Source organism: Rhea pennata, chromosome 29, assembly GCF_028389875.1.
Source record: "Rhea pennata isolate bPtePen1 chromosome 29, bPtePen1.pri, whole genome shotgun sequence".
Classification (NCBI taxonomy): Eukaryota; Metazoa; Chordata; class Aves; order Rheiformes; family Rheidae; genus Rhea; species Rhea pennata.
Genome location: NC_084691.1, coordinates 4,622,228 through 4,644,093, shown reverse-complemented (window position 1 = coordinate 4,644,093; position 21,866 = coordinate 4,622,228). Strand labels below are relative to the sequence as shown.

The following is a 21,866-nucleotide window of genomic DNA, read 5'->3' as shown; positions in this document are numbered from 1 at the left end:
CATCCAGCTCCTCTTTCAGAATGGAACAGAGGCTTCCAGAAAAGGCATGGGACTGCATCTACTCTGTTCCATTTTTTCACCACTATTTTCCCATCCCTCACTTTGTCTGCGTTGACATACTCTAGCTGCTGCCCTTACTTGTACTCTCTGTTTCCCTCTGTCTTGGATGCTTCTGGACTTTATGCTTCACCTTGGATGGTTATTGCAGGTCTTCATCAATATATCCATGGGGGCTCTATAACGTAACAAGAATTGAAACGTTGATCCTATTTCTAGCTTTTCTCCTCCATGCTTTGTTCTGACCCCTTGGCATATCTATCCTCTGTGTACTTGGCCTGTCTTTTACATTTGTAGGCCCCTTAAGGCAGTGACCTGGCTTTCTGTGTAGTTTCATGCTTTCTTCAGGTTCATACTGTTCCAAGTCACCGTGCAGACTAGTTTGCTCTGCTCTGCCACAGGAGTTGCTATGTTTGTCTGCAGAGTGCCATGTATACCTGTGGTGCTATATAAGCAATACTCTAGCATAAATCAGCGTGGGTCAAGTACCCCTCGCTTGTACGCAAAGGGACTCTTCCTGGATGGGGATTCTTAGGTTAACAATCAAATGGCAAAGGTTGCAGGAGGGCGAGCTGGTGGGTCTCAAACTACTTAACCAGATGGCTTCTGGATTCGACATACAAGAAGTGGTTTTTGTTTGGTTCTTAAGAGCAATCTCAACAATTCAGGTGGGGTTTAGGGGCTTTTTGTTTTGTTTTTAGTTTACTGCAAAATGCTGCCCCCAAAGAAATGGTGAACAGCATTCCCAGCCTTCTGCAGAGCATGGGAGAATAAGCCCCCTATTCGGTCCGAGTGGAGGGGGTGGTTGGGGGTGAGGGATTCCATGCTTTTCCGTTAGGTCACTTATAGATTGTGCCTGGAACAAAAAGGTCTTTTTACTAGTATTGTGTGCACTCAAATGCACCTTTCCCCTGGAGATTCTTGATTAGGGCTTCTGTTGCCCCCAGGCTATTTATCCTGCTAAAAATTAAGATTTATACGCCCCTCGTGTATCGGCTTAAAGGCATATCTGAGAGACGCAATAGTATATTTAATGCGTTTTAGTGTGTCCCTCTCACCTTTTCCATGAATAGAAGAGTGTTAACCCTTTGCCCTTTTACATTTCCCACCTCCCCACTGCCTGGAAGGGTTTCTAGGACTCTAAAGTAGTCATTGTTCCCAGCTCAACCCTTTTGTAGCGCATTGCAGCAAGATGAAGTGACTTCAGCAGCACTGTATCTCAGGCACTGTATATTTTTGCTACTTGATTTTTGTACTCTTTGTTCAAATGCCAGAATAAGAACTTCATAGCTTCTTGCCAAACATAGGTATAAAATGTTCTCAACTAACTCTGTGTCATTGTGCTCAGGAAGGGATTGGACCTGCCATGCACTGGTGTTGCGATCTGTACCAAACTTCTAATAAATTCTCCATCAGGTTGTATGAGATTGTAAATAACTTGTTCATTTGTTTCTTTTTGGTTTTGATTTTTCTTGTAATTCCTCTTTGCAGGCAAAGAAGAGGAAAAGAGCAGAACGCTTTGGGATTGTCTGATGCCAGTCCGTTTTAGCTTCAACCCATTTGCAGTGTGCCTCTTGAGTGCGTGCATTCTCTCTCTCTCTCTCTCTCTCTTCTCTTCCCCCCCCAGTTTCTCTCACTCCCTCACTCTCCCTTTCTTTCTCTAGGTCTTAGTAATGAGTAGACAGGGATTCCCTCATAATTGTATGATTGTGCTACTTACTTTTTCAAATTACAAATTTTTAAAAAGATAAGATGTAGAGCAAAAAGAAGGAACTGTTCTTTTTGCATCTTTGGTAACTTGGAGTCCTGTGGTCTGGTTCTGTTTCCAGCTGCTTATGTGGTCATTTACAACAGTTCATGCCAGATGTATTGTCCGTCTGGATTAGATGGAGAGTGTCCTGGTGCCCTCTGAACGCTACTAGAAAATGTCTGTGCCAGGAGCAGGAGAGAATTGAATTCTGCCTGTTAAATAGATGGGCAGAAAGAGCTACTATAGGCCCTAAAGGGCCTGCTATATGAGGAGAAAGGGAAAAATGTTCAGGAATAAAGATAGAGCAGGGTTTATTTTGCCCTTGGCAGTTGCTTTTCTGGTTTGAGAATTCTAGTTATGCTGCTAAAGCAAGGAACTATTTGAAGCATTGCTCTCTTTGTCAGTTTGTTTTGGTACTGTTTCCATCTCTGACTGCCTTGGTCCTCTGTTGCTTTACTTGTGAAAATGGGCCTTAAGGTTCAGCTGTATCATATTCTCTTCCCAGCAGCTAGGGCAAGAACACTCTTTATCCTGAGAGCACAATGCGTTAACCAAGCTCTGCTTTGGATCTCTGGTGTTTTACCTCCTAGCTTGTCTGAGATCCATCAGGTTCAATGTCAGGAAAGGGTTTTCTCTAGTATTATTGTCTCATGTTCTCAAAAATGGAAGAGTGGCATTTTTGATAGCCAGCACAGAGTGCAGTTTCAAGACTGCCTTCCTTCCCGCGGTAAAGCTAGTGGGAAGTTGTCAGAGCAAGAGTTGCTGATTAACCTTAGATCAAGACTGGTATCCTAAAATAAGGAGGAAGAAGGTAGCAATGCATTTGTAAATGGAGCCTGTTCTGACTGCTTCATTCATCCTGCCTCGTTAGGCCCTCTGTGGCTCATGGCGTTCCATACGTGTTTTCCTGGTTCCCTTAAGGTCAGTGATGCATTTCTCTCCTTTAAAAAGCAATCAGTCAAACAAACAAAACCCTGTTTATTCTCAGACTGGATTTTATTTTGTCGTCTTCTTGCTTCAGAATAACTGTCGAGCTGGATAACTCACAGACTTGCTGAAGAAGCCTCAGTCTTCTCCAAGCTGCCAGACAGTTCAGGAAAGCTCCGGTGTTATCCTAGGACCTGTGTTTTAAAAGTGTGCAAGTTCTTGGTAGCTGTGTAGGAACACAGTTCCTTCTGCTGCATTAACTGTAACTGTTTCAGTGAAATTGCAGAAAAATTGGCGAAGTCGCATGAAAGGCAGCATTGTCACAACTTAAGTGCTTTTAGTTGCTTTTAGTGTTTCAAATGACACCTCTGTTCTTAGGGAGATGTGAAGAACAATTCCTCGTATTAGCCTGCATAAGTGGAAGAAGTGGCAGCAGTGGAGAAGTGTAGGACCCTGAAGCCAGTTGCTGTTTGATCAGCAATGCAGCAATAGTGAGGGAAGCTACATGGTGCCCTTTCTTCTGCCTACTTAGAGAATGAGTTCTACTTGCAAGCATACATTCCTGCTACGTCTTCCATCTTGTGCAGTGCTTTCCCTCACACTAATACCTCGGCCCCAGGTATAAGTAGAAATTTATTATCTTCTTGAATTTTTAGATTGGCATTTTGGCCGAAATCCTGTTGTCTGAAGACTTGTGTCCTTGGATTTTTATTTCTGACCATAACCTCTTGTTGGAAAGATGTTTGCATTGTCCATCCTTGGTTCCTTAAGATGCTAGAGAACAGTGGATGTGTCTACAAATGAAGCTTTTCAGAGGCTTATACCTGACTCTTAATAAGCAATAGATATATATATTTTTTAATGTGGCAGTCTTCAAACTGCTTCTGTTCCATTAATGTTTGCAGTCTGACTGCATATGTGTGCCCTCAGTGACTCTAAGCAATACCTTGGACGTTTGTTTACTTTGCCAAAGGGCAGCTAAAAGCCACGGGGTCCGGGTTACGTTGTGTCTTGGGTTGTCAGTGGCTGAGTGAATCGAAGCTCCCTTGCTCTTTCCTGATTTAATGTAATAACTTTATTCGGATTGGTTTTGTTTTGTATGTCAGATTTTGTAAGATGTATTTTCTATTTGGCTCATGATCTTTTTGCTCGTTATTTGCTTGAAATGTTTTGTAGTGTGCCAGGGCAAACACTGCATTTCATTCTTGGTTTCATAATAAAACTGCTTCTTTAAGACAATTCTGGTATCCGTCAGTTTGATGTATGGTGTAACGACGTTCTTCGCTCAAGGCAGGAGTGTGCCTCTGGGATGGAGCTAGAGCAGCCGGACTGTTGGCCCGCTGTAACTTGCGTGTTGCCCTCACCCCGCGCGCAGAATAGACCTGCGTGCCCTTCCTCCGGCGCCGTGGCCGAGTCAGCAGAGTGCCTCCCTCGTCGGGCAGACTGGAAAGCAGAGGCCCTGCGTGGCTGCGCTGTCCCCAGTGTTTAGAAAAATTGCTAATGTTAACTTCTTGTGGCCTTGGCAAACTCTTAATCTCCTTTTGCTTCTCTAAATTGACCTTGTTTCATTTGGATACAAAACTTCTTGCTTCCTGCTGACCTCATTAAGCTTTGCAAGCTCTAAAGAGCTTGAGACTCTACTGTAACTTAACTGGTAATACATCAGGGCTATGGATAAATAACAGGATGGTTGCTTCTTTTCATTACTGATGATTTGGATGCTGTGGGCTGAGGGTAATTATTAGAGCTTAAGGGAGAAGGATGGATAGGATGGATATCTTTCGGAGTCTTAGGCTTCTTGATATCTGGTTACTTCAAGTATCTCCTTGTGTTTTAGCTTGAGAGTTGTAAATGATGGGAAAAAAATCAAGATGCGTTGTGTAGTGAGAACTCCTGCTGGTCCAGAACCTGTCCAAAGGGGCAGACTTGTTACTTTTGTAAATATTGAGGTACAGAAGGGTGAAATGACCCTGTAGAGTGTGCACTGCATGGCTTTTGGTAGCATTTGTGAAGGCATATGGGACACAAGCCTCAACTTCTACTCTGGTGGTGCAATTTCATCACTTTCCCCTTCTCGAGCCCTGAGCAGAACCCAGGAGCCCTGATTTCGCTGCCTGTGCCCGTCAGCAGTCCCAGCTTTCTGGACCGGAGAGCAGAACTGCAGGCCCGAGCCTCTGCTGTAGGAGCCGTTTCTGTTCTGCCTTCCCGACCGGGAGCAGCGTGTCTGCCTGTCCTCTTCGCCGGGGCGCGTGTGTGCGTCTTGTGCCCTGGATCAGGCTCCCTTCTAGGGCCCCTGTGTTGTTTCTGCCCCTTCCCTCCCTGGCAGACCTCCTCCCTGGGGGCTGGTAAAACTACATGTGTATGTTCTCCCCCTCCCTCATTCACGCTGTCTCCTCCTCTTGTTCTGGATGAATTTCCTTTGGCCATGGTACCAAAATAACGCTGAACTCTGCTCCCTCCCTCTTTGCCTCCACGTAGATGCATCCCTATCCCCAGCCTGTTCCAGCAGCTGGGCCCATCGGGGCTATGGGGCAGCGCTGCCCTCCGTCGCCTTCCCCTGCCGAGGTCCCCTCCCCTGCGGGGGCGGGGGGCTGTTTTGTGGAGGACACTCCATCTTTTAAATGTTGGGCTTTCCCCTCCTGGATGTAGGGGAGAATCATTCTAATCACACTGTGTTTAAAACACCACCTAATTTATTTTTCCTCTCGAAGCTGGGGGCTGCTCGTGACTAATTTGGGCTGAATAGGCAAAGAAAAAAAGCAGCGGGCACACAATGAGCGGGGGAAAGTGTGGGAAAGCGAGCAAAAGAAAAGGAGGGCTGGGGCTTGCAGCGTGAGAGCTGGTAATGCCGTGCAGTGCCCAAATTCAGCATGAAGTCACTTTTCACAGCAGACGCTTGGGCTGTAAATGCAAGTGGGACTATAGGTCAGCCCAGTGGGGGGGACCGGGGGGTAGGAGAGGGAGAAACGGTGGGTTTGCACAATGTAAAGGGAAAGGAGGAGGTGGGGTGAGGGAGCGAGGTGCGAGGGGGGTGCGTGCATGCTCCATCGCAAGCCAGTGCCAATGCGTGTTCTTCCCAAATGCGCTGTCCTCTTCTCCCAATGGCCTCTTGCCCCCAGATCCTCTGTGGGTGGGTTGGAAGCATCTTTTGTTTAAATTCACGAAAATAAGGAGACAAAAGAGCAGAGCCTGGAAGTGTGCTTGAGCAAGAGGAGGGACTAACGGATGCATTTTCAGATTTCTTTTCCCCAACCCGTTCCTCAACTCGTTGCTCTTGCCCTCCCACCTTCGCCTGGGTCAGCATTGCGCCAGTGCCGCGGCCCTCCACCTGCGCTTGGCGTGCTGCAGCCCGTGAGCTTCCGAGACTCTCCTGGCCCGACGCCACTGTTTCCCACCGCTCAGAGCTGGGGCCGTGTGCGATGCCCTGTGCTGGGCCAGAGCGTTTCTCCCTCTGCTCGTCCCCTGCGTTCCCGTGGCAGCCGGGTCTGAGTGGTGCTGAGCTCAGCTCAGTCCTGCCTCTCACCGTCCTCAGGCTGAGGAGGAGACGAGGACGTTGCAGCTCGGGGGCTTGAGGAGACCTGTCTATTGGAGCTTGGCTGTGCTGGCTGCCACGGGGTTGTCTTTCCAGGCCAGAGCGGATCATTTGGGCCCCCTGACTCCCGGCACAGCAGGAGTTGGGGAGGTTGGGTCAAGCAATGGCCTGTGCTCCAGAGGAGATGCTGAGGGGCAGCTGTGCTGGATCTGCTGCTGCTTCTGTGCAGGCGGGGGTGAGCCCAGGCGCTGCCGCCTTGGCGGGAGAGGTTTCGAGAGCAGGCTGCATGGCACGGCGGTGGACTCTGGGGTGGCTGCTCGGGTGAAGACCTTCCTTCTCGCTCCAGACTCACAGGTTTCGTGGCTCTGCCTGAGGAATGCAGGTGTTGACGTTGCTTGGCCGGTTGCTCCTGGCCCGCATGGCCTTCCCCCGGCAATGGTAGGCTGCGTGCGAGCAGCAGGAGCGAGGGCTGGTGGGATCATCGTCCCTTCGAGTGGGTGCCCCTTACGGCACCGCTGCGGGGGGGGGCGTGGGGAGGGGCAGGTCCTGTGAAAGATAAAGCGTTCACTGGGGGACAGTGACCTGAGACTTGTGAAGTTTTGTTTGTACGCAGCTTGCTGCTCTTTGCCTGAGTTTGGGATGGTTTGGAGGTCTTAAGGATCAAGTTTAAATCCTGTCCCCACGGCTAAAGCCCGCAGATCAGGCGTAGCTGCTAGTGCCCAGGGTCCGAGGAAGGCGGTCTCGCGGGAGCAGGAAAGCATTGCCGAGCCGGGCCCGGCCGCCGCGCTCGCGTGCGCGTGGCCGCTGCGGCGGCGTGGCGTCCCGCGCCGGCTCCGGTGCCGCGGGAGCTGGACTGTGCCCAGCTCTCCTGGGTAATCGCCCCGTTGCTGGCATCTCCCGCCGGGGGCCCGGTGCGATCGGTGGATCTCCGCCAAGCTCCCCGTTGATGGTTTAATTACTGCGAATGTCGCATGTGGACGGTCTTGTTAGGCAGCAGAGGGGAAGGTTGGGGGAGCCATATTATGTCGTAGCGCAGCTGTGGGTGGTCCTCCGGATGTCCCTGTCCTAATTTGTCCCCGTGAGCCCTGCCCCCGCGCCCTGGGTTTCTGAACTAGGTCAGCCGATGGCCGGAGGAGCAGGTGATGTGGGGTGCAGCCCCGGTGGCCTCAGGGGAGACGTGACCAGAACAAAAGCAAGCGCTCGTTAAACTCTTGACATCTTCCTCCGAAACAAACAAACAAACCCAACGGGGGACCTCTCCGCCGAGAGCGAGCCCTCCCAGCGGGCCTGCTGCGGTGGCCCCCTGCCCGGCCGCACGCCCTGCGCCCCCAAGGGACCAGGTGACAGCGGTTAGCCTGAAGGCTTGGTCACCGCGAACGCTGCGGTGATGCCATGGACCGGTGCCCCAGGCCGCCTCCTGCAGAAGATCTTCCCATTTGACCTCCGTGTTGTCTTCTCGAGGCCTGGGGAGCTGGGGCTGCATTAGGATATGGGCTGTCATTGTGCTTGGTATTTTGTGTCGTGCTTCGCGCTGACCTCTGGGTTCTGGTTCAGTGCCGATGCCATAATGCAGGTCCTGAAGACCTCCTGCGAGCTTTTAGCCAAGGAAAAGCTGCCCAAGAAAGCAAAGTTCAGAGATGATAAAGCAGGCAGTTGTTTTCCCTCCAAAACAGCTCTGGCTTTGGAAGGACCTGGCACTTTGCCCTCAAGCACAGCCAAGATCTCAGCCTTGCTTGGAGCTGCTTGTGGACCCAAGGTGAGTACTGAGTGTGGATGGACAGAAGTCTCCAAGTGGAGCAATTGGAACCAGAGCAGAGCTGAGGGCCTTGCAGAGCAGAGATGAAGAGAAGATGAAGGTGCGCTGGAGGTGGAGGGGACAGCAGAAGGATTGGTTCCTGCCTCCAAGTGTGCCTTCAGGACCCTGGCATGGGGGGAGCGGAGGAGCAAGAGAGTGGGGAATTGGCAAAGCCCAGTGGAGCCATTGCCGCAGGGCCCTGGGACCTGGCTGACCCCGGCGTTAGCGCTGGAGCTGAGTCCTGATGTCTGATCCTTGCTTGTGCCAAGATTTCCCCCTTGTCTCCGCAGCCCTGCACGCTGGTTCCTGCACTCTGCTCTCCTTCCAGCCTGCTGGTGCGCAGCCCCGTTGGTCTCATGGCCAGTGACCCCGCCAGCCTCTAGCTAGCTGCCTGCACCCCCTTTCCCCCCCTCCTGCTGATCACAGCTGTAATTAGCTGTGACATTCTCGGCATACCTGCAGCTCCTAATGAGGCTCCATAAAGGCTGCCCTGATCTGGTCTCCTCCGGCACTTTGGGCCACTTGTAAATCTCAGCTTTACAATTTTGAGCTGTGCTTGGAGGAAGCGGTGGCCTGTGGGAGGGTTTAAGACTCTTATCCATGGTGCGTGTGTGCGGGTAGGGGGAAGGGACGGCAGGGGATGCGGCTCTTGCCATCTCCCGTGATGCTCGGGGCGCCTGGCCCCTGTACGAGGTGTCCCTGGCACCGTCCTGCGTTCGCGTGCTCGCTGTCCCCTCCGCGGCGTAAACCTGTTCTTAGGCAGCAGCTACTTGAAAGCACAAGGGGCTGTTTAGCCTTAGTGTGAGTCTTGGGTGGAAGCTGGTCCAAATCACGCGAGCTCTCTGTGAGAGAGAAGGACAAGGAACCTGGCTCTGCTGGAGGGCACAGGCTGCCCCTTGAGCTTCCTGGTGGGATGGGGCCGTCTTTCTCCAGGGGGTTAGGGTAGATTTTTGTGTGGTTGCCTTCTGCTGGGCTGATTCTAAATTTATCTTTCTGTGTTGTTTTCAGATTGCGAGGAGAAGCATTTGTGGAGGGGTTTAAAAGGAGAGTTGGGTACTGCGCTTTTGGTCTCATCTGGAATATAAACCCAGGAATGTCCTCAGCAGTGAGTGGTTCTGAGCCGGGCACGGTAATTAGGGTGGATTTCTTCCCCTCTCATCTGCTTATCCATGTTGCGGGCTGGTTTTATGGCTAGCATCAGGGAGCGTGGGAAAAATGAGAAGCATTAGGAAACATATTTCCCGAGCCAGGCAAAGCTCGGGTCACTGGATCAAGCCAGAAGCTCTCGAGGGAGGACACGGGAGGAGGGGAACTGAGGGTTGGCTGCTCCAGCGCGCCGGGGTATGGAAGGCTGCTGTGACGCATGGACTCAGCATGCAAAGCTGGGAGAGTTTCCAGAGCCCATCATGGAAGGAGAGGCAGGCTGAGGTCCCAATCCGGGGCTCCGTTTGCAAGACGAAACCTAAAGGAGAGGGCCTCCTTCGGCCACCTCGCAAGTCCTCCGTCGATTTTTGCTACTTTCGGACTATCGTATGACCGTGTGAATAACGTATGTGGGAATAACCCGGTCTGGGGGTCGTTCCTCGTGGCCAGCTTTCAGAGAGACAGTAATGAAAACAAGCAGAGGAAAAGTAACCCAAGCAAAGTGTGTCTGTCAGCAGATTTTTTCCCTTTTTTGTCTTTTTGGCTATATAAATTTTTTATTGTACAAAAAGTCTAAAAAACAAAAAAAGGAAGGAATTGGGACAGAAGCAATGGTTATAATATACACAAGAGACTAACCCAAGTTACAGAACAAATGTAATTTATACAACACAGAAAGAAATAACTGAGACAATCATTAAACTCTTTCCTGTTGCTTTTCCTAAAATGGTTTGTGACAGAGAAGCTGTGAATCCCACTTGTTCTGTCCCGCCGTGCCAGGAACGTGAGCTTTCTCCAGTTATCTGCGCCTGATGCTTTCCAGTACCAAAGCTGTTGCGTGGTTCTTCCCTGGTAGCTTGCGTGTGAAGTTCCCCCCTTGGGCGAGAGCTCTGACGGGGCTGGGGAGCTGCCGCGGCGGGGAAGGATGTCGTCCCCAGAGGAGCTTCTCACCGCGGCCGTGGCGCGACGAGGAGGCCACGCGCTTCTGCCGGCGGCTCGCGGCTTGCACGCGGCTGCCCCGCTGGAGAGCGGCTCCGGTTTGCCTGCGCGTAAGGGTCTTGGCTGCGGTTTTGCGGGCAGGAGACGGATGAGAACTGTAACTCCAGCGCCGCCCCGGGCGCCCTTTGGGGACGATGCTCTTCGCAAGGGCTGGGACGCGGGGGCTGCGAGGGTTGCTGCTTTTCGGCTGTATTACCCGGAAGCTCGCGCGTGCTCGCCGTGCCCCGGGAGGGCGCGTGGCATCGCTTGCCACCCAGGCGCCTCGGACGTGCTCCAAAGCCTCGCGGCAGCCCCCTGAGGTAGATGTTATCCTTGAAGGAGGTGCGCGAGGAGGGAGGAATTTGCTGCAGACGAGCACTGGGCCGGGAGCCGGCGGGCAGAAGCGGCGACGCTCCGCCGTCCTCGGCACCCTCGACCTGCCGGGGGTCCCGCGCCGAGGCCTCCGCGCGGAGCGGCGGCTGCCCGGGGGGGCCGAGCCGGGCCCCGCCGCAGCTCTCCCACCTCCTCTTCGCCGGGAATCGCTGCGCGGTGCCGCGGCAGCGCTGCGGTCCCAGCCTCCGGCGGCAGCCCGAGCGGGACGCGCAGCGCCTTCGCGGCGGCGCCGGCGGCGGGGGCCGCACCGCGGCGGAGTGGGGCAGAGGGACGCGTCTCCTCTGGCAGCAAGGAAGAAACCTCAAGACGCACGTGAACTACTCCTCACTCGCAGCAAGCACGAGAAGAGAAAGCACAGGCGTAAAAGCCCTGGCTGTGTGGCAAAGGAAATCCCGTACCAGTCTCTTAAATTTTCTTTAACCTTCCATAGTGCAAATGGTACCTTAGCCCAAAGCAGTCTCTCGTTACAGAAGTTTTTACAGTGAACATTCAGCGTTCCCGAGTCAGATGCTTCGCTTTGTTCCTGCCGTTTGGGAAGAATTGCATCTCCTCTTGCCACCAGCTCCGGCCTTCACGCGGCTCCTCGGCGCTGGCACGGTGACGTTCGGGCCTTGGTGAGAGGGACGGGCGCCGGCGCCGCCGGGAGAGGCTCTGTCGGTCCTCCCGGGGCTCCTCCGGGGAGCCGTGGGAGCAGCCGGCGCAGCAAACCCGGCCGCTCCGGGACGCGGATGCTGCCGGGCGCCGGAGCGCCGGCCGCGCTGGCCGCGGCTCGCGGACCCTGCCCCTGCTCCCGCTCCACCGCGGGGCCCGGCCGGGGCAGCCGGCGTCGCGGGAGCCCAGCGGAGGTGCCGGGAAGCCGCCGGGAGTCCCAGGTGAGGACTGGGAGCTGAAAGCTCTGAACTCTTTGATTTTTGTTTTTAAATATTTTTTTTATTTTTTTATCATTTTTTTTGATGTTCAAGTGCTGTGTTTGGTCATGTGATTAACCCCCCCCCCCAACCAACATTGGCCTTTTGGTCGTGCGATTTGAACCCGCCGAGCCCCCCTCCCGCCCCGCGGCCTCTGTCCTGAGCCATCGACCTCGTAAACTCATCTCTGCGTCTCCGGATACCCGATTAAACAAACGAACGGAAAAAGAAACACCCCCAAAATGGAAACGAACAAACAAAAATAAGCTAAGACGTTACGCACAGTAACAATACACAGTGTAAATAATAACATACCGGTGGGGCCCGGAGCGCCCACCCAGCCCGCCACGCTGCCCTCGGCCCGGGGCTCTGGGACCAGTCAGCCCTGCGCACTGGTCCCAGTGCCCGGGGCAGCCCCGTCCCTCCTTCTCCAGCGCCGCCTGGCTGCGATACCCGCCCCGGGGGGCGGCGGGGGGCCGCGCTCCCCGGCACGGGCCCCCACCCGCCCGTCGGCCCCTCGCCCCCGGCCTCCTCTCCCCCGGGCGCCCGCTGGCGCCTCCCGGCTCCGCCTCGGACGCCCCGACGCCGCTGCCCGCCGGGAGCGGTGCCGCTCCCAGGGACCTCGCGGTCTTTCCCGTCTCTCCGTGCTGCCACCACATTTCTCCCGCTCCGGCCGTCCAGGGTCGGGAGCAGCCCCGCGGCACGCGCCCGCCCGGGAGCGGCCACGTGGCTGCAAGAATGTGGCCCCGGGCCGTATCTCGGGTCAGCTAAGAGCGACGCCGCCGTCTCCAAGCTGGACCGGGCTCAAGTATGCGGCGAGGGTCGCGGAGGGAGGGAGGCGTCGGCGCAGCCGGAGCTCGGCGCCGCCTCGCCCCGGAGCTCCGCGCCCCTGCCGGGCTGCTTCCCGGAGGCCGGATCTGCTCCCTGGGCGAGCGGGGCGGCCGGCCCGGCGGCCGGAGGCGGGCGGCGCGGCAGCCGGTGCGGCCCGGCTGCGGTTGCGGCGATGACGGCTGCGGCCGGGCGCGCGGCTGCGAGCGGGAAGCGCGGGGGAGAAACGAACCCGGGCAGCGGCACGAGAACTCTCCCGCGGGGGCCGGTAGCAGCGTCGGCGAGGTGCAAAGCCAGGGAGGGCGGGCGGGGAGCTCCCCCCTCTGCGACGCGGGGCGCTGCCCCCTCCTCGGTGCGGGGGGAGGAAGCAGCTCCCCAAAAGGCACTATACAGCAGGGAGGGGGGGTGCGTCGCCCTCCCGGCTCCGGCGGCCGAGCTGTTGCCGGCTCGGGGGATGTTCCCCCTCCTGGGAGGCTGGGCAGGGCAGGGAGGCTCGCGGCGGCGTCCCGCGTGATATCCAAGGGGGGCTCAGGCGTGCGCCTCCCCTCCGCGGTCGCTGCTCCCGCAAGAGCCGGCAGCGAGCCCCCCGGCCCGCCCCGAGGGCGTCTTCCTCCGGAGCCGGCGCGGACGGGCTGGGCGAGGCGCCTGGGGTGGCATCGGCGTTTCCCAGTCCTGGCGCCGCTTCCTCCCCTTCCCGTCGCGGAGGCCGGTGCGTGGCTCCCGCGGGTTACGCCGGCGCCGTGGGGCTCCGTCGCTGCCTTTCGCGCCCGGCCCCCCGCGAACCTCTGCGCGATGCTCTGGAAGCCCCAAGCGCGAGCGGGGCCCTAAGTGCTTCGGAGCGAGGCAGGGCGGCCGGGCTCGGCTCCGCGGCGGCCTCGTCTTCGTAAGCGCTTTGAGATGGGCGGAGGGGGAGCCGGGGACAAGTGCTAAATATCCCGAAATATCCCGGCCCCATGGTGCTCCCCGGAGCCGGTGGCTCCCTCGGCACCTTGCCGCGTCTCGCCCGGAGCGGTCCCTAAGTGCTACGCGGGAGCGCGGCCGCGGCGTCCCTTGGCTCCCGCACGGTGGGTGCTGCCAGCCGGGGGAGAGCAGGGAGCATCCCGGGGCCGGAGCCGCGCGACGCCCGGCCCCTTCGGATAAGTGCTAGGGCCGGGCTCGGGGGGCTCCTCCGCGCGCGGGGCTGGAGGCGGTTTCCTTGCCGGCGAGGGCGGTCGGGGCTGCGGCGCGGCGTGCCGGCAGCCTGGCGCCGGGGCCGCGACGGCTCCCAGATGGGAGCAGCGCCGTCGGCACTTGCATCAGCGGGACGAGCGGAGCAGAGACGCCGGAGCAGCAGGGATGGGTGAACTGTTGAGAAACCGGGATCCTGTTCTCATGCGAAAATAATCCAAACATCGAGGGCAGAGGGGGAGGCGAATGTGCCGCATAAGCAGAAATTCTCCCCAGCCGGAGCCTCCGTCCAATTCTGGCCCGTGCCTCCTCCGGATAACCCCGCTCGCCGCCCGTCCTCCCTCCGGCCGCGGAGACGAGGCCCCGGGCTCCTGCAGACGCTTCGCGTGGGTGCCGGGGCGAGCGCCCAGCTTCGCGCTGGCAGCGTCCCGCGGGCTCCGGTGGCGCCGGGGCCGAAGCGCCCGGCGGGAGTCGTTCCCTGCAAGCTGTCCCTGCCGCGGGCCCGGGGGCTGCCGGCGGCGGCGGATGCCACCAGCCGGTCCCCGAGGGCACGGCGCCCGCAGGACGAGGATGCGGAGGGAGGGGAGAGGCCAGCGCCCGCCCGAGCGGGGTTGCGACAGCAAAGCGCTAGCCGGAAGGGTTAATTAATAAATAAATAAATTAAACAAGGGAGACGGGTCCCTCCCGGGCTGGACCTGCTGCCCGCGCGTGGGTGGCCCAGCGGCCCCGAGGGCTCCCGCGGTCCTCGCTGCGGCAGGGCTCCGGGGCTCCCCGTCCTTGCGCTGCACTGGAGGCTTTTGGGAACGGGCTGGATGCGCTGAGCGAGGCGCCGGAGCCGTGCCGGCCCGGCAGGACCCCCGGCCGTCGCCTCCGGTGCGGGCCATGCAGGGATGCTCCTCCGAGAGAAACACCGGCGACCCGGGAAGTCTCCCTCTGTGCCGGCCGCTGGCTCCTCCACATCGCTGTAGCCACACGAATTGTCCCCGGTTTGGTTTTAAGCCAGAGAAACCCAGATGGAAGAAGAGTCTCTCGGTGACAGAGCCTCTCCGGGGCTGCGGTGCCATCCGATCCGGTGGCTCCGGCCGGGGGCCGCAGGCCGGGCTGCCCCTGCCCTCCTCTGTACGGTTGCTTATTGCACGATGCATGTCGAAGCGCAGGTTTGGTGCAGTATTTCTCCGTGGGATTTTATTCTCTCTCGTTCCCCGACATTCAAAGGAATTTCAACGTTTGTTCTTTGTATGTAAAAAATAAAAATAAAAATAATAATAATAATAATAATAAAAACAGTGGAGGAAAAGATGAGTTTGTTGGTTGGAAGTGGGGGGCCCAGGGCAGAAGGGGCAGCACCAGCTGGGGTCTAAGAGCATCCACATCTGTCAACTACCATGCCCGGGATCTTGCCGTAGATGATCTGCTGTTTATCGTTGAAGTAAAGCATGTTGATGGGGGACATCTTGGTGGGGGTGCAGCAGGGCCCCGCCGAGCCCCGGGGGTTGGCCTGCTGCACCAGGTGGGTGTGCGGGTACTTCTGCATGAACATGTACTCGCACTGCCCCGAGCAGTAGTTGGCTTTGTATCTCTTGGGGGCGATAATCCAGTCCCAGCCGAAGGCCTCGAAGTCGACGGTGAGCGGGTAGCGGCAGCAGCGTGACTCGGTCGAGTGCTCGTCGCAGTCGAGCCCCAGGTTCCTCCGCGAGCGCTTGTTGTTCTCCAGCACCCGCAGCTCCATGAAGGGGTGCTGGGGAGAGAGGGCACCCTGAGCCCTGCATGCCCGGGCGCCCCGTGGCCATCCCCACGGGGCCGTGACTGTCCCTACGGAGCTGTGACTGTCCCCATGAAGCCATGACCAGCCCCATGGAGCCATCAGTGTCCCCAGGGAGCCATGGGCATCACCATGGGGCCATGACTGTCCCCATGGAGCTGTGACCATCCCATGGGGTCATGACTGTCCCCACAGGGCTGTGACTGTCCCTGCAGAGCTGTGACCATTCCCAGGGAGCTGAGCCTGTCCCCAGGGAGCTGGGACCATCCCGATAGGGCTGCAACCATCCCCATGGAGGTGGGACCATCCCCAGGGAGTCACAAGTGTCCCCAGGGGGCTGGGACCATCCCTGCCAGGCCATGACAGTCCCCATGGAGCTGCAGCCATCCCAGTGGAGTGGAGGACCATCCCTGCAGGACCATGAGTGCCCGTGGGAGCCGTGACCATCCCCATGGGGCCATGACATGGAGCTGTGGCCATGACAGTCCCCATGGAGTTGTGGGCATCCCCAGGGAGGACCGTCCCTGTAGGACCATGACTGTCCCCACAGAGCCGTGACCATCCCCAGGGAGCCAGGACCGGCCCCAGGGAGCTGGGAGCACCGCAGGGAGCCGTGCCCAGCTGCCCACCTCCCCGGGGCTGCCCCACGCCTTGCTGTGGCCGTCACCTACCAGCCCTTCGGCCCCAGGGCCTAGCGAGGTGACGGCCAGGTCGTTGCCGTTGGGGTCGAAGGCGTTGATCTCGATGCCCCAGTTGTTCTGCGGCTGCTTGAACCAGTTCTGCAGCACGTGCTTGAAGTCGATGCTCTGCCAGTGCCCGATGCGGGAGTTGAGGTCTATCTTGAGCGAGCGGATGCGGATGTGGCGGCTGCCCTCCTCCGTCACCGGCTTCAGGCGGAGGATCTGCAGGTAGACGGTGGAGGTGTGCTGCACCGGCCGCAGGTACACCCACAGCTGGGCCTTCACCACCTTGGTGAACATGATCTTGGGGCTGAAGTTGAAGAAGCAGCAGTGGGGGTTGCCCTCGATCTGCACCACGGGGTCCGCTGCGGGGAGGAAGGAGGCGTCAGGGGCCGCCGCGCGCCGGGGCGTCCCCGCACCTTGCGGCGCTGCCCCCCGGGGCGGCCGGCGCGCCGGGGCCGCCGCGAGCTCCTCCTCGGTCGTTAGGAGGTGAAGGTCGGGCCGGAGGTCGCCGGAGGGGTCATTTCCCCTCCGCCCGCACCAAGGGCTCCGAGCCGCCCCCTGACCCCGCGCCGCCGGCGAGCCGCGATCCCCGCACGCCGCCGCCGGTGCTGCCGCGGGGCCGGCGCGGCGGCGGCGCCCGGGCGGGCCGGCGCGGGGGGCCGCGGGGCACCTGCGGCGCCGCCGGGGCCGGGCCGCTCGCCCCGGCCGCCGCCGCCGCGGGACCCGCCGCGTCCCTCCCCCAGCCCCGCGGCAGCGCCCTGCGCGGAGAACCCCTGCGTCCCCGCTCGGCAAACATCTGGGTCAAATTGAGCCGGGAATCTCCCCCCTCCTCCTGCCACGCACCGGTCAGGTTTAATAGCGCCCAGCTGCAGCGCGGGGCCTCCCCGAACGCGCCGGGGTCGCGACACCGGCCGCAGCCGCGGGAGCGCCGAGCCGCGGCGCCCGGAGCCGCGCGGACCCCCCCGGCGCCGCGCCGCGCGCCCGCGCCGCCGGGAGGCCGCCTCGATGGACTCCCCGCGGCGCTCCGCGCTCCTCGCCGGAGCGAGCGCGGCCCCGGCGGGCGAGGGGTGCCCGGGGCGGCCGAGCGGCTCCGGTGCCAAGACGCTCGTCCCGTCTCTGTGGCAACGGGGGGATAAAGGTTACCGGGACATCGGCCGCGGCTGGGTATGTGCCGGCGGCGGCGGCGGGCGCGGGGGCGGCCGAGCCCCCCGCTCCGCCGCCGCTCTTTGTTCCCGGCGCCCCGCTCCGGGCTCTCGCCGTTAACCCCTCGGCCGCCGCGCGGGGCTCGCGGGGGCTCGTGCCGCCCCCCCCCCCGGAGCCCCGCGGCGGCGCAGGGGGCTCGCGGCACCCCGGTCCCTCCGTCGCCCCCCGGCCGCAGGCCGCCGGGCGCGCAGTAGCCCACCAGTGGGTTTAGGACCCAATTAACCGCCCCGGGTCTCTTGTGCAGGGGGTGGAGGGGGGTGCCCAGGGCTGGGGCTTTGGATGAACCCCGGGGCGAGGGGGGCGGCCGGGCGGGCGAGGGGAACCCGAGAGCTTTATGGCTCTGCCGCCTGTAAAGCCTTCCCTCCTCCTGTTCAGGAACCATAAAACCCCGCACAATTGCCCAGGGGAGGCAAAGAGGGGAGAAAAAAAATCATAACGGTGACGGTGCGGAGAGGGGCCGGGGCTGTGCACGCCGGGGGCACCGGCCAGGGCAGCCCAGGCCCGGCAGCACCTTCGGCTGCAGGATCTGGGCTGCAGGATCAGAGGCTGTGGGATGGCGAGCTGTGGGATCCAGGACTGCGGGATCAGGAGCTGTGGGATCAGGGGCTGCGGGATCTGGGACTGTGGGATCAGGGGCTGTGGGATCAGGGGCTGAGAGATCAGGACCTGTGGGATCTGGGCTGCGGGATCAGGGGCTGCAGGATCACGGGCTGCGGGATCAGGGGCTGCGGGATCAGAGGCTGCGGGATCAGGAGCTGAGAGATCAGGAGCTGTGGGATCTGGGCTGCAGGATCAGGGGCTGTGGGATCTGGGGCTGCAGGATCATGGGCTGTGGGATCTGGGCTGTGGGATCAGGAGCTGTGGGATCAGAGGCTGCAGGATCAGGGACTGTGGGATCGGGGGGTCGCAGGCTGGGGGTCCCCTGGGAGCTTTGGCCCTGCAGGGGCCCAGGCCGGAGGGGAGGAGGGGCCGCACTCTGGTATTTATTTTGGGGGCCCTCGAGCCGTTAAGGGGCAGGAGGGGGGCCGGGGGGGGGGGGGAACGAGCGTTAACACGGCGCGGGGAGGAAAGCCCCAGCGTGTTGTCAATTTTATGGGTAATAAAATTTCAAAGCCGCCCGAGTCTATTAATGCCTGGGAAGGAAATTCGTCAAGGGGCTGACGGAGGAGAGCGCCTCACACTTCCCTCCCTTCCGCTCGCCCTTCACACCCGCCCGGGCCGCGCGGGGGGGGCTAGGGTCCGAGGGGACCGGGGAGGCTGGGGGGCCCGAGAGGGTAGGAGAGGCCGAGGGGCTTGGGGGGCCGGAGAGGCCGGGGAGGCCTGGGGTCCCGGGGGCCTGGCGGTTCCGGGGGTCCCGGGGGGCGGCGCCGCCGCAGCCTCATCTAGCGGCTCGAGCAGCGCCGCGCCGGGGAAACTGAGGCACATCGGGGCCCCGCCGGCGGCCCCCGCCCCGCAGCAGCTGCCCGCGCACTGACAGATGGACGCACGGACGGAGCCACGTTACGGCGAAGCACACCCTCTGCACCCCGACGCCGGGGTCAACCCCAGCGCCCCGCCGGGGAGACCCGGGCGCTGGAGCCCGGCGGAGCCCCTCGCCGCGGCCTCGGACCTGCCCCGGGCCCCAGCGGGCCCTGCCCTCGCCCGGCCGCGGCACATGCGGCGCGGGGCACCGGCAGCCTCCAGGCATCGCTCCAACGCCGGTGCCATCCCCTGCCCGGGACAGGGGTCCGCGGGCACCGGCTCCCGTGTCCCCCTGCTGCCCGGGGGTCGGGGGGACAGCAGGGTCCCCCTGGCCTGGCTTGCACCGGCCCCGGGGGCTGTTCTGGGGGCACCCCGGGCAGGCAGCGCTTGGGGGGTCTGTCTGGCCCGGCCGCCCCCTCCCGGTGCCCCCACGGGGCAGATCGCCCGGTGCTGGGTCCCGGGGCCCAGACCTGGTCCCAGCGCCGGTGCCCGGATCCGGTACCCTGGACCCAGTGCCGGCTCCCAGTACACGGTGCTGGTGCCCGGTCCCCGTACCCAGACCTGGTCCCAGTGCCGGTGCCTACTGCAGGGTCCCCGGTCCCGGCACCTGGTCCCAGTGTCAGCGCCGGGTGCCGGTGCCCCGTCCCGGTGCCCGGTGCGCAGTGCCAGGTCCCGGTTCCCCTCCCGGTCTCAGGTCCCAGTGCTGGTGCCCCAAGTCGCTCCCGGCCGTCCCGCCCCGTCCCGTTCTGTCCCCGGGTCTCCACGCGGAGCCGCGGTTCGGTGCGAGTCTGCCCGGGGCCCCGGAGGGTGCAGCGAGCACCCGGGGGGGGGGGGGGGGAAGGACGGGGGACCGAGCGGCCCCGGTGGGAGGCAGAGAGCCCCGGTGGAGCCGGGTAGCCCGGGGGGGACACGGGAGCCCCCGAGAGAGCCAGGCAGCCCGGGGCGGGGGGGGGGGGGTGGGACACGGGAGCCCCGGGGAGGGACACGGCAGCCCGGAGGGGAGACGACGACACGGGAGCCCAGGAGGGGACACGGGAGCACCGGGGGGGGGGGAGGGAGCAGGGGAGCCCCGGGGGGAGCCGGGCGGCCCCGGGGCGCCGGCGCCTCTCGCGGCACGGAAAGTTGCCGGCGGGGGCGGGGGCCGCCGGGCCGGGGCCGGCGGCGGCGGCGGCGAAGTTTGCGGGCGCGGGCGGGCGGAACAAAGGCGGCACTGACTTTCCTGGGCCATGCTGATGACGGTCTCGGTGGTGGCGTGGTACTCGTCCTCCTCCAGGTACTCGTCGTGCTGCAGCGAGTCGCCCTGGAAGTCGTGGAGGTCGAGGATCTGCTGGAGCGGCGGCGCCTTGGGCAGCAGCTGGTTCACCACCTCGCGGGTGATGTTGGGCGCTTCCTTGAGGCGCAGCTTGCTCAGGATCTGCGACTTGATGCTCTCCAGCCGCATCTCCTTGCTGTGCCGCCGCCAGAGGCAGACGGGGCAGGCGGGCTCGGCGGCGGGGGGCTGCGCGCCCGCCGGGCCCCCCGCGCACAGCGCCAGCAGCCACAGCAGCACCGGGGCCATGCCGGGGCCTTCCCCGCCGGCCCCCGCCGCGGCGCGCCGGGCCCGGCCGGCGGAGCGGGGCGCGGAGCGGGGCGCGGAGCGGGGCGGCGGCGGCGGCGGGGCGCGGAGCGGGGCGGCGAGGGGCCGGGGGGGGGGGGGAAAAAAAGCGGCGGCGGCGGCCCCGGGGTTTTATATCCCAAGTGAAGTGTGTCGTCAGCGGCCTTGATTGGCTGCGGGCGCACAAAAGAGGTTCTGGCAGGGGCTTGTCACCAGCGAGCCGCCGGCCCCCGCGCACCGGGCACGGCCCGCCGCGCCCCGCACGCCGCCCGGCCGGCCCCCGGCGCCGCCCGGCCGCGCCGCCCGCCCCCGCCCCGCACCGGCCCCCGGCGCCGCCGCCGGGCCCGGCCGCGGGGCGCCCGCCCGCCCCGGCCGCCCCCGCCCCGCCCGGCGCCGGCCGCCCCCCTCTGCCCCCGCCGCCGCTGCCGCCGCCGCCGCCGCCGCCGCGCCCCCCCCGGAGCACTTGCCGGGAGTTGGGTCCCCGCGGCGCGGCCGTCGCCCCCGGGCCGCCTCCTTAAGCCTGCCCCCCCGGGCCATGTCCCCCCGCGTCCCCTCCCGGGCCGTGCTCCCTCAGCCCGCCCCGCCCCCCCGGCCCCCTCCCCACTTCGGTCGGTGCCCCCGGGGCAGCCCTGCGCACCTGGAGGAGGCAGGCAGGGAGCGAGGGAGGGAGGGAGGGAGAGGAGGGCCGGAGGGAGGGCTGGAAGGTGGGATAGAGGGAGGGCTGGAGGGAGGGAGGGCTGGAGAGAAGGATTAGAGGGAGGGCTGGAGGGAGGGCTGGAGGCCGGGGGGGCGGCCCCGAGGGGAGGGCGCCCTGCCCGGCCTCCTCCGACCGGCTCCGCTCCGGCCTCGGCCCCGCAGCCGCAGCCGGGGCAGAGCCGTGGCTCGCCGGGAGGCCGCGCCGGTGCCGACCGGGACTCCCGCTGGCGGCCGGGCCGGGCCGGGCCGGGCCCGGGCTCGGTGTGCTCGGGGCCCCGTCGGGCCGTCCGCGCCGGTGCCGGCCCGCCCCGTCCGTCGGCGCCATCAGAACCATGGAGAGGGCAAGAGGGAGGCGCGGCCGCTCCCGCACCCCGGGGCCGGCCCGGCCCGGCCCTGCCCCGGCCTCGGTTCTTGTCCTGGTTCTTGCCCCGGGTTTTGTCCCGGTTGTTGCCCCGGCCCGGTCCCGACGGCGGCGGCAGCGGGGCTCCCCGGGCCCAGCCCGGTAAGGTCCGCGGCGCTCCGCAGGGGCTCCGCACCTCCCCGGGCCGGCGCCCCGGGCGGCCCGACGGGGCGGCGGGGGAAGACCGGGCGGCCCGACGGGAGGAGGTTTCCGGTGCCGGGAGGCCCGACCCGGCGCCGCGGCCCGCCATCCCCGGGGGTCCCCGGTGCGCGGGCCCGGGGCCGGTGCGCGGCGGGGGCCGCCCGCCAGAGGGCGCCGCAGCGCCGCTCCGGAGCGGGCGCGTCCACACCGGCCCGGTAAACCGGAGCGGGGCTCAGCGCCGGGCTTCGAGCGCCACCTCGCGGCGCCGGGGGGGAACCGCAGCGCCCGCCGCCCCCGCGGAGGGAGGGCGCCCGGACGCCTGGGTCCCCGGCGGGCGGTGCGGGGCCGGGGGTACCGGGGGGCGGGGGGCAGAGGGAACCGGTGCGGCCCCGCCGTTACCGAGCGGGGCCCGGGGTTTCCCCGTGGCAACACCGATGACATCACCGCG

General features: G+C 62.7%; 2 protein-coding genes across 6 annotated transcripts in view; one reads left to right on the top strand and one right to left on the bottom strand.

Annotated features, from left to right (window-relative positions):
• The window catches only part of SARNP (SAP domain containing ribonucleoprotein), a 33,610-nt gene extending 29,637 nt beyond the window's left edge, over positions 1–3,973 (top strand). For 2 of the 5 annotated variants that reach the window (XM_062597424.1, XM_062597420.1), the window contains one exon: positions 1,549–3,973. In XM_062597424.1, coding sequence (XP_062453408.1) covers positions 1,549–1,590 — 42 coding nt within the window. In that variant the 3' untranslated portion in view covers positions 1,591–3,973. The remainder of the gene's footprint in view (positions 1–1,548) is intronic. The other 3 variants (XR_009960979.1, XM_062597422.1, XM_062597421.1) reach the window with 3 other exon arrangements.
• Positions 3,974–11,599: 7,626 nt separating this feature from the next.
• Positions 11,600–20,145, bottom strand: GDF11 (growth differentiation factor 11). The gene is made up of 3 exons (XM_062597135.1): positions 19,803–20,145; positions 15,912–16,285; positions 11,600–15,216 (listed from the first exon to the last, which is right to left on the bottom strand). Exons 1-3 carry the CDS (start codon positions 20,143–20,145, stop codon positions 14,836–14,838), a joined length of 1,098 nt encoding a protein of 365 aa, XP_062453119.1. The 3' UTR covers positions 11,600–14,835.
• Positions 20,146–21,866: the final 1,721 nt, after the last annotated feature.

Coding starts and splice junctions, on each gene's coding strand:
- GDF11 (XM_062597135.1), bottom strand. CDS start 20,145: ATGGCCCCGGTGCTGCTGTGGCTGCTGGCGCTGTGCGCGGGGGGCCCG. Junction 16,286..19,802: donor CATCAGCATGGCCCAGGAAA/GTCAGTGCCGCC, acceptor TCCTCCCCGCAG/CGGACCCCGTGGTGCAGATC. Junction 15,217..15,911: donor GCCCTGGGGCCGAAGGGCTG/GTAGGTGACGGC, acceptor CTCTCTCCCCAG/CACCCCTTCATGGAGCTGCG.